At 38.6% G+C, this 20,000-nt stretch overlaps 1 protein-coding gene across 1 annotated transcript in view; it reads left to right on the forward strand.

Annotated features, from left to right (window-relative positions):
* Positions 1-20,000, forward strand: part of LOC124028520 (receptor-type tyrosine-protein phosphatase S-like) — a gene marked incomplete at both ends in the record, with an annotated part of 33,042 nt that overhangs the window by 3,186 nt on the left and 9,856 nt on the right. Inside the window, 2 exons of the mRNA XM_046340562.1 lie at positions 18,033-18,152; positions 19,801-19,955. Of these exons, the coding sequence (XP_046196518.1) occupies positions 18,033-18,152; positions 19,801-19,955 (275 nt within the window). The remainder of the gene's footprint in view (positions 1-18,032; positions 18,153-19,800; positions 19,956-20,000) is intronic.

Consider the following 20,000-nt stretch of genomic DNA (forward strand, 5'->3'; position numbering starts at 1 on the left):
CCATGACTCGTAGTACTAACATGTACTATGTAGTACCATGACTCGTAGTACTAACATGTACTATGTAGTACCATGACTCGTAGTGCTAACATGTTGTCACCTTTAGTCTTCCGTCTCTTCTTACCCCATTTTCATCATAGGTACACTGTCTGTGAAATCTTGCTTGTTTGTAGGTGACCAAATAATTATTTTTCACCATAATATGCAAATACATTCATAAAAAAATCCTACAATGTGATTTTCTGGATTTTTTCTCATTTTGTCTGTCATAGTTGAATTGTACCTATGATGAAAATTATAGGCCTCTCTCATATTTTTAAGTGGGAGAACTTGCAACAATTGGTGGCTGACTAAATACTTTTTGCCCCACTGTGTATATAGTTAAATATGGATAAATATATGGGTTGTAATATGGATAAATATATAGTTATATATGGATAAATATATGGTTGTAATATAGATAAATATATAGTTATATATGGATAAATATATGGTTATATATGGATAAATATATGGTTGTAATATGGATAAATATATAGTTATATATGGATAAATATATGGTTATATATGGATAAATATATAGTTATATATGGATAAATATATGGTTATATATGGATAAATATATGGATAAATATATGGTTATATATGGATAAATATATGATTACATATGATAAATATATGGTTATATATGGATAAATATGGATAAATATATATGGTTATATATGGATAAATATATAGTTATATATGGATAAATATATGGTTATATATGGATAAATATATGGATAAATATATGGTTATATATGGATAAATATAGCGATTACATATGGATAAATATATGGTTATATATGGATATATATGGATAAATATATATGGTTATATATGGATAAATATATGGTTATATATGGATAAATATATGGTTATATATGGATAAATATATGATTACATATGGATAAATATATGATTACATATGGATAAATATATGGTTATATATGGATAAATATATGATTACATATGGATAAATATATGGTTATATATGGATAAATATATGGGATAAATATATGGTTATATATGGATAAATATATGGTTATATATGGATAAATATATGGTTATATATGGATAAATATATGATTATGGATAAATATATGGTTATATATGGTTATATATGGATAAATATATGGTTATATATGGATAAATATATGGTTATATATGGATAAATATATGGATAAAATATATGGTTATATATGGATAAATATATGGTTATATATGGATAAATATATGATTACATATGGGATAAATATATGGTTATATATGGATAAATATATGGTAAATATATGGATTAATATGGATAAATATATGGATAAATATATGGTTACATATGGATAAATATATGGTTATATATGGTAAATATATGGTAAATATATGGATAAATATATGGTTATATATGGATAAATATATGGTTATATATGGATAAATATATGGTTATATATGGATAAATATATGGATAAATATGACTAAATATATGGGTTATATGAATAAATATATGGTTATATATGGATAAATATATGGTTATATATGGATAAATATATGGTTATATATGGATAAATATATGGTTATATATGGATAAATATATGGTTATATATGGATAAATATATGGTTATATATGGATAAATATATGGATATGTATGACTAAATATATGGCTCTGGTAGTACCATGCTAATACTAACAATAATACTAATATTGTAGTATTACCATGTACTATATAGTACCATTTTAATAGCAGTACTAACACTGTGGTAGTAATGTACTGTAGTGCTGTGTGGTAGCTGCTGCCGTGACTCTTTTTCAACTCTCTCTCTCTCTCTCTCTCTCTCTCTCTCTCTCTCTCTCTCTCTCTCTCTCTCTCTCTTCCTCTTTCTGTGTCTGTTTCAGATGCCCTCTTATTTCTTCTCCAAGGCAAGACATCCCTCTCTCCTTCCCTCCCTCCTTTACCCTCCCCTATCCCTCTCTCCTTCCTCCCTCCTTTACCCTCCCCTATCCCTCTCTCCTTCCTCCCTCCTTTACCCTCCCCTATCCCTCTCTCCCTTCCCTCCCTCCTTTACCCTCCCCTATCCCCTCTCTCCCTTCCCCTCCCCCCTATCCCTCTCTCCTTCCCTCCCTCCTTTACCCTCCCCTATCCCTCTCTCCTTCCCTCCCTCCTTTACCCTCCCCTATCCCTCTCTCCTTCCCTCCCTCCCTTTACCCTCCCCTATCCCTCTCTCCTTCCCTCCCTCCTTTACCCTCCCCTATCCCCTCTCTCCTTCCCCTCCCTCCTTTACCCTCCCCCTAGCCCCCCTCTCTCCTTCCCTCCCTCCCTTACCCTCCCCCTATCCTCTCTCCTTCCCTCCCTCCTTTACCCTCCCCTATCCCTCTCTCCTTCCCTCCCTCCTTTACCCTCCCCCTATCCCTCTCTCCTTCCCTCCCTCCTTTACCCTCCCCCTATCCCTCTCTCCTTCCCTCCCTCCTTTACCCTCCCCCTATCCCTCTCTCCTTTCCCTCCCTAGCCCTCTCCCTTTACCCGTACTCCATTTCTTCCCTCACACAATATATTATTTTCTGTCTGGTTTTAAAAACACACTGAGAATGACTGAAATGCTCCTCTAAAAAAACACTTTTGGAAACTCAACAAAATGCACGTTGTCCGTTAGTTCACGTTGTCCGTTAGTTCACGTTGTCCGTTAGTTCACGTTGTCCGTTAGTGCACGTTGTCCGTTAGTTCACGTTGTCCGTTGTCCTCTTCCATTTGTCGTTGTACGTTGTCCGTTAGTTCCGTTGTCCGTTAGTTCACGTCGTCCGTTAGTTCACGTTGTCCCTAGTTCACATTGACCGTTAGTGCACGTTGACCGTTAGTTCGTTGTCTGTTAGTTCACGTTTCCGTTAGTGCACGTTGTCCGTTAGTGCACGTTGTCCGTTAGTCACGTTGTCCGTTAGTTCACGTTGTCCCTCTAGTGCCGTTGTCTGTTAGTTCCGTTGTCCGTTAGTTCACGTTGTCCGTTAGTGCACGTTGTCCCTAGTGCACATTGTCCGTTAGTCCGTTGTCCGTTAGTTCACGTTGTCCGTTAGTCGTTGTCCGTTAGTGCACGTTGTCCGTTTGCACGTTGTCCGTTAGTTCACGTTGTCCGCTAGTGCACGTTGACCGTTAGTTCACGTTGTCTGTTAGTTCACGTTGTCCGTTAGTTCACGTTGTCCGTTAGTTCACCCGCTAGTTCACGTTGTCCGTTAGTTCACGTTGTCTGTTAGTTCACGTTGCATGTTGTTGTGTGTTGAGTTCTTTGGATCTTGTTCAAGCTTGGGGTCGACTTCCATTTCAGTTCAGTCCGTTTCCTCTTCAAGAAGAAGATTTAGGACCATTTATTATCAATTAGATTTGTTATTTCTTCTCAAGTCTCCATTTTGGGATTTCAGGTCCTGTCCAGAATTGGCTGAAAAGAAATGAAACTGACCCAAAAGTGTTGTTGTCTGTTTAATTAGACTGTAGCCACATATCATCCATGTTAGGTTAGGTAGCTACTGTTTATTACATAGCTAATACATTAAGGAGCTGCAGTAAGATTAGATTAGACTGTTAGACTATTAGACTGTTAGGACTGTCTGTTAGAACCCAGAAGATGAGACAGACACAGCAGTACTTGAGACGGTGTATTTAATGAAGTAAAAAGTTAAGTTCTTCAGGAAAACATGTAACTCCACAACCTCAAAAGGAATTCCACAAGAACAAAGGTAATCCTCCAAGACAAAAAGGTAAATCCACAAGGTGGAAGGTATAGCACAAAAAGCCTCAAAAGATACTCAAAAACAAACAAACAAGAACAAAAAACAGAATTCCACAAGATAGTCCACCGGGATCAACAAGAGTTCTCAGAGTACTAGGGCTGGGTGCTAACATACAAACACAGAGCAAAGAACAGAGGAAAACAAAGGGTTTAAATACAATCAGGGGAAACGAGGCACAGGTGCAAATAATAATGGGGATCAAGGGAAAACAAAAGGTCAAAAGGCACAATGGGGCATCTAGTGACCAAAAACCGGAACAGTTCACAAATCCTGACACTGTTAGACTGTTAGACTGTAGACTGTTAGACTGTTAGACTGTTAGACTATTAGACTGTTAGACTTTTAGACTGTTAGACTGTTAGACTGTTAGACTATTAGACTGTTAGACTGTTAGACTGTTAGACTGTTAGACTATTAGACTATTAGACTGTTAGACTGTTAGACTGTTAGACTGTTAGACTGTAGACTATTAGACTGTTAGACTATTAGACTGTTAGACTGTAGACTATTAGACTGTTAGACTGTTAGACTATTAGACTGTTAGACTGTTAGACTGTAGACTATTAGACTGTTAGACTGTTAGACTATTAGACTATTAGACTGTTAGACTATTAGACTGTTAGACTGTTAGACTGTTAGACTATTAGACTATTAGACTGTTAGACTGTTAGACTATTAGACTATTAGACTGTCTGTTAGACTGTTAGACTGTTAGACTGTTAGACTATTAGACTGTTAGACTATTAGACTGTTAGACTGTTAGACTATTAGACTGTTAGACTGTTAGACTATTAGACTGTTAGACTGTTAGACTGTCTGTTAGACTGTTAGACTATTAGACTGTTAGACTGTTAGACTATTAGACTGTTAGACTATTAGACTATTAGACTGTTAGACTGTCTGTTAGACTGTTAGACTGTTAGACTATTAGTTAGACTGTTAGACTGTTAGACTAGACTGTTAGACTGTTAGACTGTTAGACTATTAGACTGTTAGACTATTAGACTGTTAGACTATTAGACTATTAGACTGTTAGACTGTTAGACTGTTAGACTGTCTGTTAGACTGTTAGACTGTTAGACTGTTAGACTGTTAGACTGTTAGACTATTAGACTGTTAGACTGTTAGACTATTAGACTGTCTGTTAGACTGTTAGACTGTTAGACTATTAGACTGTTAGACTGTTAGACTATTAGACTATTAGTTAGACTATTAGACTATTAGACTGTTAGACTGTCTGTTAGACTGTTAGACTATTAGACTGTTAGACTATTAGACTGTTAGACTGTTAGACTGTTAGACTGTTAGACTATTAGACTATTAGACTGTTAGTCTGTTAGACTGTTAGACTGTTAGACTGTTAGACTGTTAGTCTGTTAGACTGTTAGACTGTTAGACTGTTAGACTATTAGACTATTAGACTGTTAGACTGTCTGTTAGACTGTTAGACTATTAGACTATTAGACTGTTAGACTGTTAGACTGTTAGACTATTAGACTGTTAGACTGTCTGTTAGACTGTTAGACTATTAGACTATTAGACTGTTAGACTGTTAGACTGTTAGACTGTCTGTTAGACTGTTAGACTATTAGACTATTAGACTATTAGACTGTTAGACTGTTAGACTATTAGACTGTTAGACTATTAGACTGTTAGACTGTTAGACTGTTAGACTGTTAGACTATTAGACTGTTAGACTGTTAGACTGTTAGACTGTTAGACTATTAGACTATTAGACTGTTAGACTGTTAGACTGTTAGACTGTTAGAGGAGACTATTAGACTGTTAGACTATTAGACTGTTAGACTGTAGACTATTAGACTGTTAGACTGTTAGACTATTAGACTGTTAGACTGTTAGACTGTTGACTATTAGACTGTTAGACTGTTAGACTATTAGACTGTTAGACTGTTTATTAGACTGTTAGACTGTTAGACTGTTAGACTGTTAGACTATTAGACTGTTAGACTGTTAGACTATTAGACTATTAGACTGTTAGACTGTTAGACTGTTAGACTGTTAGACTATTAGACTGTTAGACTATTAGACTGTTAGACTGTTAGACTATTAGACTGTTAGACTGTTAGACTGTTAGACTGTTAGACTGTTAGACTGTCTGTTAGACTGTTAGACTGTTAGACTATTAGACTGTTAGACTATTAGACTATTGACTATTAGACTGTTAGACTATTAGACTGTTAGACTATTAGACTGTCTGTTAGACTGTTAGACTGTTAGACTGTTAGACTGTTAGACTGTTAGACTATTAGACTGTTAGACTGTTAGACTGTTAGACTATTAGACTGTTAGACTGTTAGACTGTTAGACTATTAGACTGTTAGACTGTTAGACTGTTAGACTGTTAGACTGTTAGACTGTTAGACTATTAGACTGTTAGACTGTTAGACTATTAGACTATTAGACTGTTAGACTGTTAGACTATTAGACTGTCTGTTAGACTGTTAGACTGTTAGACTATTAGACTGTTAGACTGTTAGACTGTCTGTTAGACTGTTAGACTATTAGACTATTAGACTGTTAGACTATTAGACTATTAGACTGTTAGACTGTTAGACTATTAGACTATTAGACTATTAGACTATTAGACTGTTAGACTGTCTGTTAGACTGTTAGACTATTAGACTATTAGACTGTTAGACTGTTAGACTGTTAGACTGTCTGTTAGACTGTTAGACTATTAGACTATTAGACTGTTAGACTGTTAGACTGTTAGACTGTTAGACTGTTAGACTATTAGACTGTTAGACTGTTAGACTGTTAGACTATTAGACTATTAGACTATTAGACTGTTAGACTGTCTGTTAGACTGTTAGACTATTAGACTATTAGACTGTTAGACTGTTAGACTGTTAGACTGTTAGACTATTAGACTATTAGACTGTTAGACTGTTAGACTGTTAGACTGTTAGACTGTTAGACTATTAGACTGTTAGACTATTAGACTGTTAGACTATTAGACTGTTAGACTAGACTGTTAGACTATTAGACTGTTAGACTGTTAGACTGTTAGACTGACTATTAGACTGTTAGACTGTTAGACTGTTAGACTATTAGACTGTTAGACTGTTAGACTGTTAGACTATTAGACTGTTAGACTGTTAGACTATTAGACTATTAGACTATTAGACTGTTAGACTATTAGACTATTAGACTGTTAGACTATTAGACTATTAGACTATTAGACTGTTAGACTGTTAGACTATTAGACTGTTAGACTGACTGTTAGACTGTTAGACCGTTAGACTAGATTAGACTGTTAGACTGTTAGACTGTTAGACTATTAGACTGTTAGACTGTTAGACTGTTAGACTATTAGACTGTTAGACTGTTAGACTATTAGACTGTTAGACTGTTAGACTATTAGACTGTCTGTTAGACTGTTAGACTATTAGACTGTTAGACTGTTAGACTGTTAGACTGTTAGACTATTAGACTATTAGACTGTTAGACTGTTAGACTGTTAGACTGTTAGACTGTTAGACTGTTAGACTGTTAGACTGTTAGACTGTTAGACTGTTAGACTGTTGTTAGACTATTAGACTGTTAGACTGTTAGACTGTTAGACTATTAGACTGTTAGACTGTTAGACTATTAGACTGTTAGACTGTTAGACTGTTAGACTGTTAGACTGTTAGACTGTTAGACTGTTAGACTGTTAGACTGTTAGAGACTGTTAGACTGTTAGACTGTTAGACTGTTAGACTGTTAGACTGTTAGACTATTAGACTGTTAGACTGTTAGACTGTTAGACTGTTAGACTGTTAGACTGTTAGACTGTTAGACTGTTAGACTGACTGTTAGACTGTTAGACTGTTAGACTATTAGACTGTTAGACTGTTAGACTGTTAGACTGTTAGACTGTTGACTATTAGACTATTAGACTGTTAGACTGTTAGACTGTTAGACTATTAGACTATTAGACTGTTAGACTGTTAGACTGTTAGACTATTAGACTGTTAGACTGTTAGACTATTAGACTGTTAGACTGTTAGACTGTTAGACTGTTAGACTGTCTGTTAGACTGTTAGACTGTTAGACTATTAGACTGTTAGACTGTTAGACTATTAGACTATTAGACTGTTAGACTGTTAGACTATTAGACTGTCTGTTAGACTGTTAGACTGTTAGACTATTAGACTGTTAGACTGTTAGACTGTCTGTTAGACTGTTAGACTAGACTGTTAGACTGTTAGACTATTAGACTATTAGACTGTTAGACTGTTAGACTATTAGACTATTAGACTATTAGACTATTAGACTGTTAGACTGTCTGTTAGACTGTTAGACTATTAGACTATTAGACTGTTAGACTGTTAGACTGTTAGACTGTCTGTTAGACTGTTAGACTATTAGACTATTAGACTATTAGACTGTTAGACTATTAGACTGTTAGACTGTTAGACTGTTAGACTATTAGACTGTTAGACTGTTAGACTATTAGACTATTAGACTATTAGACTGTTAGACTGTCTGTTAGACTGTTAGACTATTAGACTATTAGACTGTTAGACTGTTAGACTGTTAGACTATTAGACTGTTAGACTATTAGACTGTTAGACTGTTAGACTGTTAGACTGTTAGACTATTAGACTGTTAGACTGTTAGACTATTAGACTATTAGACTGTTAGACTGTTAGACTGTTAGACTATTAGACTGTTAGACTATTAGACTGTTAGACTGTTAGACTATTAGACTGTTAGACTGTTAGACTGTTAGACTATTAGACTGTTAGACTATTAGACTATTAGACTGTTAGACTGTTAGACTATTAGACTATTAGACTGTTAGACTGTTAGACTATTAGACTGTTAGACTATTAGACTATTAGACTGTTAGACTGTTAGACTATTAGACTGTTAGACTGTTAGACTGTTAGACTGTTAGACTGTTAGACTGTTAGACTGTTAGACTGTTAGACTATTAGACTGTTAGACTGTTAGACTATTAGACTGTTTAGACTATTAGACTGTTAGACTGTTAGACTATTAGACTATTAGACTGTTAGACTGTTGACTGTTAGACTGACTGTTAGACTGTTAGACTGTTAGACTGTTGACTATTAGACTGTTAGACTGTTAGACTGTTAGACTGTTAGACTGTTAGACTGTTAGACTGTTAGACTGTTAGACTATTAGACTGTTAGACTGTTAGACTGTTAGACTGTTAGACTGTTAGACTGTTAGACTGTTAGACTATTAGACTGTTAGACTGTTAGACTGTTAGACTGTTAGACTGTAGACTATTAGACTATTAGACTGTTAGACTGTTATGACTGTTAGACTGTTAGACTGTTAGACTGTTAGACTGTTAGACTATTAGACTGTTAGACTGTTAGACTGTTAGACTGTTATGACTGTTAGACTGTTAGACTATTAGACTGTTAGACTGTTAGACTGTTAGACTGTTAGACTGTTAGACTGAGACTGTTAGACTATTAGACTGTTAGACTATTAGACTGTTAGACTGTTAGACTATTAGACTGTTAGACTGTTAGACTGTTAGACTGTCTGTTAGACTATTAGACTGTTAGACTGTTAGACTGTTAGACTGTTAGACTGTTAGACTGTTAGACTATTAGACTGTTAGACTGTTAGACTGTTAGACTGTTAGACTGTTAGACTGTTAGACTGTTAGACTGTTAGACTGGGGACTGTTAGACTGTTAGACTGTTAGACTATTAGACTGTTAGACTGTTAGACTGTTAGACTGTTAGACTGTTAGACTGTTAGACTGTTAGACTGTTAGACTGTTAGACTATTAGACTGTTAGACTGTTAGACTGTTAGACTGTTAGACTGTTAGACTATTAGACTATTAGACTGTCTGTTAGACTGTTAGACTGTCTGTTAGACTGTTAGACTGTTAGACTGTAGACTGTTAGACTGTTAGACTGTTAGACTGTTAGACTGTTAGACTATTAGACTGTTAGACTGTTAGACTGTTAGACTGTTAGACTATTAGACTATTAGACTGTTAGACTGTTAGACTGTTAGACTATTAGACTGTTGTTAGACTGTTAGACTGTTAGACTATTAGACTGTTAGACTGTTAGACTGTTAGACTGTTAGACTGTTAGACTGTTAGACTGTTAGACTGTTAGACCGTTAGACTGTTAGACTGTTAGACTATTAGACTCTAGACTGTTAGACTGTTAGACTGTCTGTTAGACTGTTAGACTGTTGTTAGACTGTTAGACTGTTAGACTATTAGACTGTTAGACTATTAGACTATTAGACTATTAGACTGTTAGACTGTTAGACTGTTAGACGTTAGACTATTAGACTGTTAGACTATTAGACTATTAGACTATTAGACTGTTAGACTGTTAGACTGTTAGACTATTAGACTGTTAGACTGTTAGACTGTTAGACTGTTAGACTGTTAGACTATTAGACTATTAGACTGTTAGACTGTTAGACTGTTAGACTATTAGACTATTAGACTGTTAGACTGTTAGACTGTTAGACTGTCTGTTAGACTGTCTGTTAGACTGACTGTTGACTGTTAGACTATTAGACTGTTAGACTGTTAGACTATTAGACTGTCTGTTAGACTGTTAGACTGTTAGACTATTAGACTATTAGACTATTAGACTGTTAGACTGTCTGTTAGACTGTTAGACTATTAGACTGTTAGACTGTTAGACTATTAGACTGTTAGACTGTTAGACTATTAGACTATTAGACTGTTAGACTGTTAGACTGTTAGACTGTTAGACTATTAGACTGTTAGACTATTAGACTGTTAGACTATTAGACTGTTAGACTGTTAGACTATTAGACTATTAGACTGTTAGACTGTTAGACTATTAGACTATTAGACTGTTAGACTATTAGACTGTTAGACTGTTAGACTGTTAGACTATTAGACTGTTAGACTGTTAGACTATTAGACTATTAGACTGTTAGACTATTAGACTGTTAGACTGTTAGACTATTAGACTATTAGACTGTTAGACTGTTAGACTGTTAGACTGTTAGACTGTTAGACTGTCTGTTAGACTATTATACTATTAGACTGTTAGACTGTTAGACTATTAGACTGTTAGACTGTCTGTTAGACTGTCTGTTAGACTGTTAGACTGTTAGACTGTTAGACTATTAGACTATTAGACGTTAGACTATTAGACTGTTAGACTGTTAGACTATTAGACTATTAGACTGTTAGACTGTTAGACTGTCTGTTAGACTGTTAGACTATTAGACTATTAGACTGTTAGACTGTTAGACTGTCTGTTAGACTGTTAGACTGTCTGTTAGACTGTTAGACTGTCTGTTAGACTATTAGACTGTTAGACTGTTATTAGACTATTAGACTATTAGACTGTTAGACTGTTAGACTATTAGACTATTAGACTGTTAGACTGTTAGACTGTTAGACTGTAGACTATTAGACTATTAGACTGTTAGACTGTTAGACTGTCTGTTAGACTGTCTGTTAGACTATTAGACTGTTAGACTGTTAGACTGTTAGACTATTAGACTGTCTGTTAGACTGTTAGACTGTTAGACTGTTAGACTATTAGACTGTTAGACTGTTAGACTATTAGACTGTTAGACTATTAGACTGTTAGACTGTTAGACTGTTAGACTGTTAGACTATTAGACTGTTAGACTGTTAGACTGTTAGACTGTTAGACTGTTAGACTGTTAGACTGTTAGACTGTTAGACTGTTAGACTGTTAGACTGTTAGACTATTAGACTGTTAGACTGTTAGACTTTTAGACTGTCTGTTAGACTGTTAGACTATTAGACTATTAGACTATTAGACTGTTAGACTGTTAGACTATTAGACTATTAGACTGTTAGACTGTCTGTTAGACTGTTAGACTATTAGACTGTTAGTTAGACTGTTAGACTATTAGACTGTTAGACTGTTAGACTATTAGACTATTAGACTGTTAGACTGTTAGACTATTAGACTATTAGACTGTTAGACTATTAGACTGTTAGACTGTTAGACTGTTAGACTATTAGACTGTTAGACTGTTAGACTGTTAGACTATTAGACTGTTAGACTATTAGACTGTTAGACTGTTAGACTATTAGACTGTTAGACTGTTAGACTGTTAGACTGTTAGACTGTCTGTTAGACTGTTAGACTGTTAGACTGTCTGTTAGACTGTTAGACTATTAGACTGTTAGACTGTTAGACTATTAGACTGTCTGTTAGACTGTTAGACTGTTAGACTATTAGACTATTAGACTGTTAGACTGTTAGACTGTTAGACTGTTAGACTGTTAGACTATTAGACTGTTAGACTGTTAGACTATTAGACTGTTAGACTGTTAGACTATTAGACTGTTAGACTGTTAGACTGTTAGACTGTTAGACTGTTAGACTATTAGACTGTTAGACTAGACTGTCTGTTAGACTGTTAGACTGTTAGACTGTTAGACTGTTAGACTATTAGACTGTTAGACTAGTTAGACTGTTAGACTGTTAGACTGTTAGACTGTTAGACTGTTAGACTGTTAGACTGTTAGACTGTTAGACTGTTAGACTGTTAGACTATTAGACTGTTAGACTGTTGTTAGACTGTTAGACTATTAGACTGTTAGACTGTTAGACTGTTAGACTATTAGACTATTAGACTGTTAGACTATTAGACTGTTAGACTGTTAGACTGTTAGACTGTTAGACTGTTAGACTAGACTGTTAGACTGTTAGACTATTAGACTGTTAGACTGTTAGACTGTTAGACTGTTAGACTGTTAGACTGTTAGACTGTTAGACTGTTAGACTGTTAGACTGTTAGACTGTTAGACTGTTAGACTGTTAGACTGTTAGACTGTTAGACTGTTAGACTGTTAGACTATTAGACTGTTAGACTGTTAGACTATTAGACTATTAGACTGTTAGACTGTTAGACTGTTAGACTGTTAGACTGTTAGACTGTTAGACTGTTAGACTGTTAGACTGTTAGACTGTTAGACTATTAGACTGTTAGACTGTTAGACTATTAGACTATTAGACTGTTAGACTATTAGACTGTTAGACTGTTAGACTGTTAGACTATTAGACTGTTAGACTGTTAGACTGTTAGACTGTTAGACTGTTAGACTATTAGACTGTTAGACTGTTAGACTGTTAGACTGTTAGACTGTTCTGTTAGACTGTTAGACTGTTAGACTGTTAGACTGTTAGACTGTTAGACTGTTAGACTGTTAGACTATTAGACTATTAGACTATTAGACTATTAGACTGTTAGACTATTAGACTATTAGACTATTAGACTGTTAGACTATTAGACTATTAGACTGTTAGACTGTTAGACTGTCTGTTAGACTGTTAGACTGTTAGACTGTCTGTTAGACTGTTAGACTATTAGACTGTTAGACTGTTAGACTATTAGACTGTTAGACTATTAGACTGTTAGACTGTTAGACTGTTAGACTGTTAGACTGTTAGACTGTTAGACTATTAGACTATTAGACTATTAGACTATTAGACTATTAGACTATTAGACTGTTAGACTGTTAGACTGTTAGACTGTTAGACTGTTAGACTGTTAGACTATTAGACTGTTAGACTGTTAGACTGTTAGACTATTAGACTGTTAGACTGTTAGACTGTTAGACTGTTAGACTGTTAGACTGTAGACTGTTAGACTGTTAGACTGTTAGACTGTTAGACTATTAGACTGTTAGACTGTTAGACTGTTAGACTGTTAGACTGTTAGACTATTAGACTGTTAGACTGTTAGACTGTTAGACTGTTAGACTGTTAGACTGTTAGACTATTGACTGTTAGACTGTTAGACTGTTAGACTGTTAGACTGTTAGACTGTTAGACTGTTAGACTGTTATTAGACTGTTAGACTGTTAGACTGTTAGACTGTTAGACTGTTAGACTATTAGACTATTAGACTGTTAGACTGTTAGACTATTAGACTATTAGACTGTTAGACTGTAGACTGTTAGACTATTAGACTGTTAGACTATTAGACTGTTAGACTATTAGACTGTTAGACTGTTAGACTATTAGACTGTTAGACTGTTAGACTGTTAGACTATTAGACTGTTAGACTATTAGACTGTTAGACTGTTAGACTGTTAGACTATTAGACTATTAGACTGTTAGACTGTTAGACTATTAGACTAGACTGTTAGACTGTTAGACTGTTAGACTGTTAGACTGTTAGACTATTAGACTGTTAGACTGTTAGACTGTTAGACTGTTAGACTAGACTGTTAGACTATTAGACTGTTAGACTGTTAGACTATTAGACTGTTAGACTGTTTGTTAGACTATTAGACTATTAGACTATTAGACTGTTAGACTGTAGACTGTTAGACTGTTAGACTATTAGACTGTTAGACTGTTAGACTATTAGACTGTTAGACTGTTAGACTATTAGACTATTAGACTGTTAGACTGTTAGACTGTTAGACTGTTAGACTATTAGACTGTTAGACTATTAGACTGTTAGACTATTAGACTGTTAGACTGTTAGACTATTAGACTATTAGACTGTTAGACTGTTAGACTATTAGACTATTAGACTGTTAGACTGTTAGACTGTTAGACTGTTAGACTATTAGACTGTTAGACTGTTAGACTATTAGACTATTAGACTGTTAGACTATTAGACTGTTAGACTGTTAGACTATTAGACTGTTAGACTGTTAGACTGTTAGACTGTCTGTTAGACTGTTAGACTGTTAGACTGTTAGACTGTTAGACTGTTAGACTGTTAGACTGTTAGACTGTTAGACTGTTAGAGTTAGACTATTAGACTGTTAGACTGTTAGACTGTTAGACTATTAGACTGTTAGACTGTTAGACTGTTAGACTGTTAGACTGTCTGTTAGACTGTTAGACTGTTAGACTGTTAGACTGTTAGACTGTTAGACTGTTAGACTGTTAGACTGTCTGTTAGACTATTAGACTATTAGACTGTTAGACTGTTAGACTATTAGACTGTTAGACTGTTAGACTGTTAGACTGTTAGACTATTGTCTGTTAGACTGTTAGACTATTAGACTATTAGACTATTAGACTGTTAGACTGTTAGACTGTCTGTTAGACTGTTAGACTGTCTGTTAGACTGTTAGACTGTCTGTTAGACTATTAGACTGTTAGACTGTTAGACTGTTAGACTATTAGACTGTTAGACTGTTAGACTGTTAGACTGTTAGACTATTAGACTATTAGACTATTAGACTATTAGACTGTTAGACTGTTAGACTATTAGACTGTTAGACTGTTAGACTGTTAGACTGTTAGACTGTCTGTTAGACTATTAGACTGTTAGACTATTAGACTGTTAGACTGTTAGACTGTTAGACTATTAGACTGTTAGACTGTTGTTAGACTGTTAGACTGTTAGACTGTTAGACTGTAGACTGTTAGACTATTAGACTGTTAGACTGTTAGACTGTTAGACTGTTAGACTGTTAGACTGTTAGACTGTTAGACTGTTAGACTGTTAGACTGTTAGACTGTTAGACTGTTAGACTATTAGACTGTTAGACTGTTAGACTATTAGACTGTTAGACTATTAGACTGTTAGACTGTTAGACTGTTAGACTGTTAGACTATTAGACTGTTAGACTATTAGACTGTTAGACTGTCTGTTAGACTGTTAGACTATTAGACTATTAGACTATTAGACTGTTAGACTGTTAGACTGTTAGACTATTAGACTGTTAGACTGTCTGTTAGACTGTTAGACTATTAGACTATTAGACTGTTAGACTGTCTGTTAGACTGTTAGACTGTTAGACTATTAGACTATTAGACTATTAGACTGTTAGACTGTTAGACTGTTAGACTGTTAGACTGTTAGACTGTTAGACTGTTAGACTGTTAGACTGTTAGACTGTTAGACTGTTAGACTGTTAGACTGTTAGACTATTAGACTATTAGACTGTTAGACTGTCTGTTAGACTGTTAGACTGTTAGACTATTAGACTGTTAGACTGTTAGACTATTAGACTATTAGACTATTAGACTGTTAGACTGTTAGACTGTTAGACTATTAGACTATTAGACTATTAGACTGTTAGACTGTTAGACTGTTAGACTGTTAGACTATTAGACTATTAGACTATTAGACTGTTAGACTGTTAGACTGTTAGACTATTAGACTATTAGACTGTTAGACTGTTAGACTATTAGACTGTTAGACTATTAGACTGTTAGACTGTTAGACTGTTAGACTATTAGACTATTAGACTGTTAGACTATTAGACTATTAGACTATTAGACTGTTAGACTGTTAGACTGTCTGTTAGACTGTTAGACTGTCTGTTAGACTGTTAGACTGTCTGTTAGACTATTAGACTGTTAGACTGTTAGACTATTAGACTGTTAGACTGTTAGACTATTAGACTATTAGACTATTAGACTATTAGACTATTAGACTGTTAGACTATTAGACTATTAGACTGTTAGACTATTAGACTATTAGACTATTAGACTGTTAGACTATTAGACTATTAGACTATTAGACTATTAGACTGTTAGACTATTAGACTATTAGACTATTAGACTGTAGACTATTAGACTGTTAGACTATTAGACTGTCTGTTAGACTGTTAGACTGTTAGACTGTTAGACTATTAGACTATTAGATTGTACCATAGAGCTTCAGTACATCAGCATTAGACTACATATACAGCACATCAGGGAGCTACAATATGCTATGTTTAGGCCAGTCATTACCTGGTGTGTAACTCAGCCTCTCAGTAGAAATGCTATGCTATTTCCCTGTAATAGACCTGTGTCCTGGTGTCCAGGGGGTGTACTGGTACATCAAGCTGTCTCCCTACAGAAACAGGAGACGGACTAGTGTCCTGTCCAGTGGGTGTACTGGTACATCAAGCTGTCTCCCTACAGAAACATGAGATAGACTAGTGTCCTGTCCGGGGGGTGTACTGGTACATCAAGCTGTCTCCCTACACAAACAGGAGATAGTCTAGTGTCCTGTCCAGGGGGTGTCCTGTCTCTCACTACAGACACAGGATATAGACTAGTGTCCTGTCCAGGGGGTGTCCTGTACATCAAGCTGTCTCACTACAGAAACAGGATATAGACTAGTGTCCTGTCCAGGGGGTGTCCTGTACATCAAGCTGTCTCCCTACAGAAACAGGAGATAGACTAGTGTCCTGTCCAGGGGGTGTCCTGGTACATCAAGCTGTCTCTCACTACAGAAACAGGAGATAGACTAGTGTCCTGTCCAGGGGGTGTCCTGTCTCTCACTACAGACACAGGATATAGACTAGTGTCCTGTCCAGGGGGTGTCCTGTACATCAAGCTGTCTCAGCCCTGTGGAAAGCAGTACAGTATAATGAGGTATTATAATCCCAGCGTTTCAGGGAAAGAGAACAGTTAATTACAGAGTAGCAATGGCCAGAAACACCAGAATCCAGTCTGGACGAGCGGAATGCAGAGCAGGCCTCCCCACTGGCTTTGATGTGAAACTGGATGGATCAGCTCATCCTCATCGTTTGGTTTGGCCTGACTCTGTCACGGGCTCTCCGGGGGATTTCTGTGATTTTGTTCCCTTAGCTCCCTGTGGTTTCTGAGGCTGGAAAAGAACTACAAATCTGTCTGCTTGTTATGTGGAATATGATGTGGTGCAGGGCTAAAGCATGCTGGGGTTTGGTGTTTGCATATTTGTAGAGGTTAGCACAACATCCTGTGACCACTTACAGCTAGTTCAGTATCTGATAGATAACTTAGAATAACACCTGTCTGTCTCTCACACACTGTACCTACACACACACACACACACACACACACACACACACACACACACACACACACACACACACACACACACACACACACACACACACACACACACACACACACACACACACACACACACACACACACACACACACACTCTCTCTCTGTCTCTCTCTTCTCTCTCTCTCTCTCTCTCTCTTCTCTCATTATCTCTCCCTCTCTTCTCTCATTATCTCTCTCTCTCTCTCATTTTCTCTCTCTCTCTCTCTTCTCTCATTATCTCTCCCTCTCTTCTCTCATTATCTCTCCCTCTCTTCTCTCATTATCTCTGTCTCTCTCTCTCTCACATTCTCTCTCACTCTCTCATATTCTCTGTAAAAAACACACACATTCTCATGAACATTCGGTCTCTCTTTCATTATCTGTTTCTCTCTCTCTCTTTTGTTCTCAGTTGTTTTACCCCCTCCGCCCCCCTCTGACGTTGTCTCTCTGTCTCTGCAGGTAAAATGTGATCAGTACTGGCCTACCAGAGGAACAGAGACATATGGGCTGATACAGGTTACTCTGCTGGACACCGTAGAGCTGGCTACATACTCTGTTAGGACCTTCGCTCTCTACAAGGTGTGTGTGTGTGTGTGTGTGTGTGTGTGTGTGTGTGTGTGTGTGTGTGTGTGTGTGTGTGTGTGTGTGTGTGTGTGTGTGTGTGTGTGTGTGTGTGTGTGTGTGTGTGTGTGTGTGTGTGTGTGTGTGTGTGTGTGTGTGTGAGAGACAGAGAGACGGATGTGTGTTTTATGTGTCTACTTTTTGTGTACTCTCCTCTCCTCTCCTCTCCTCTCCTCTCCTCTCCTCTCCTCTCCTCTCCTCTCCTCTCCTCTCCTCTCCTCTCTCCCCCCCACTCCACTCTCCTCTCCTCTCCCCACTCCACTCTCCTCATCTCTCCTCTCCCCTGCCCTCCCCTCTCCTCTCCCCTCCCCCTCTCCTCCCCTCCTCTCCTCTCCCCTCCCCCTCCTCCTCTCCCCCTCCTCCTCCTCTCCCCTGCCCTGCCCTGCCCTGCCCTCCCCTCTCCTCTCCCTTCCCCCTCCCCTCCCCTCCTCTACTCTCCTCCTGTCCTGTCCTCTCCCCTCCCTTCCCCCTCTCCTCTCCTCTCTCCTCTCCCCTCCCCCTCTCCTCTCTCCCCTCCCCTCCTCTCCTCTCTCCCCTCCTCTCCCCTCCTCTCCCCTCCTCCCCTCTCCTCCCCTCCCCTCCCTTCCTCTCCTCTCTCCCCTCCCCTCTCCTCTCTCCCCTCCTCTCCCTCCCCCTCTCCCCCTCTCCTCTCTCCCCCTCCTCTCCCTGTCCCCCTCCCCCCCCTCCCCTCCTCTCCTGTCCTGTCCTCTCCCCTCCCCCTCTCTCTCTCCCCTCCTCTCCTCTCCCTCTCTCCTCTCTCCTCTCCCCTCCCTCTACCCCTCCTCTCCCTCCCCCTCTCCTCTCTCCTCTCCCCTCCTCTCCTCTCCTGTCCTGTCCCTCCTCCCCTCCCCCTCTCCTCTCTCCTCTCCTCTCTCCCTCCTCTCCTCTCCCCTCTCCTCTCCCCCTCCCCTCCTCTCTCCTCTCCCCTCCTCTCCTCTCTCCCCTCCTCTCCTCTCTCCCCCCCCCTCCTCCCCTCCTCCCTCTCCTCTCCTCTCCTCTCCTCTCCTCTCCTCTCTCCTCTCTCCTCTCTCCTCTCCTCTCCTCCCTCCCCTCCCCTCCTCTCCTCTCCTCTCCCTCTCTCCCCCTCTCCTCTCTCTCCCTCTCTCCCCCTCTCCTTTCTCCCCCCTCCCCTCCTCTCTCCTCTCCTCTCCTCTCTCCCCCTCCCCCTCCTCTCCTCTCTCCTCTCCTCCCTCCCTCCCCTCTCCTCTCCTCTCCCTCTCCCCTCCTCTCCTCTCCTCTCTCCTCTCCCCCTCCCTCCTCCCTCCTCTCCTCCCTCCCCTCTCCTCCCTCTCCCTTTCCTCCTCTCCTCTCCTCTCCTCCTCCCTCCCCTCTCCTCTCCCTCTCCTCTCTCTCTCCCCTCCTCTCTCCTCTCCTCTCCTCTCCTCTTCCCCCTCCCCCTCCTCTCCTCTCCTCCCTCCCTCCCCTCTCCTCTCCTCTCTCTCCCCTCCCCTCCCCTCCCCCTCTCCCCTCCCCTCCCCCTCTCCTCTCCCCTCCTCTCCCCTCCTCTCTCCTCTCCCCTCCCCTCCCCCTCCTCTCTTGTCCTCTCCCCTCCTCTCTCCCCTCCTCTCCTCTCTCCCCTCCCCTCCCCTCCTCTCCCCTCCTCCAGAGTGGCTCCAATGAGAAGCGTGAGATTCGTCAGTTCCAGTTTACAGCCTGGCCGGACCACGGGGTCCCCGAACACCCCACCCCCTTCCTGGCCTTCCTACGACGGGTCAAGGCCTGCAACCCTGCAGACGCAGGACCCATGGTCGTACACTGCAGGTACCATCTTTACAGCTTCTATTACTTGAAGTTTCTTGTGGGTGA

Source organism: Oncorhynchus gorbuscha, unplaced genomic scaffold, assembly GCF_021184085.1.
Source record: "Oncorhynchus gorbuscha isolate QuinsamMale2020 ecotype Even-year unplaced genomic scaffold, OgorEven_v1.0 Un_scaffold_4357, whole genome shotgun sequence".
NCBI lineage: Eukaryota > Metazoa > Chordata > Actinopteri > Salmoniformes > Salmonidae > Oncorhynchus > Oncorhynchus gorbuscha.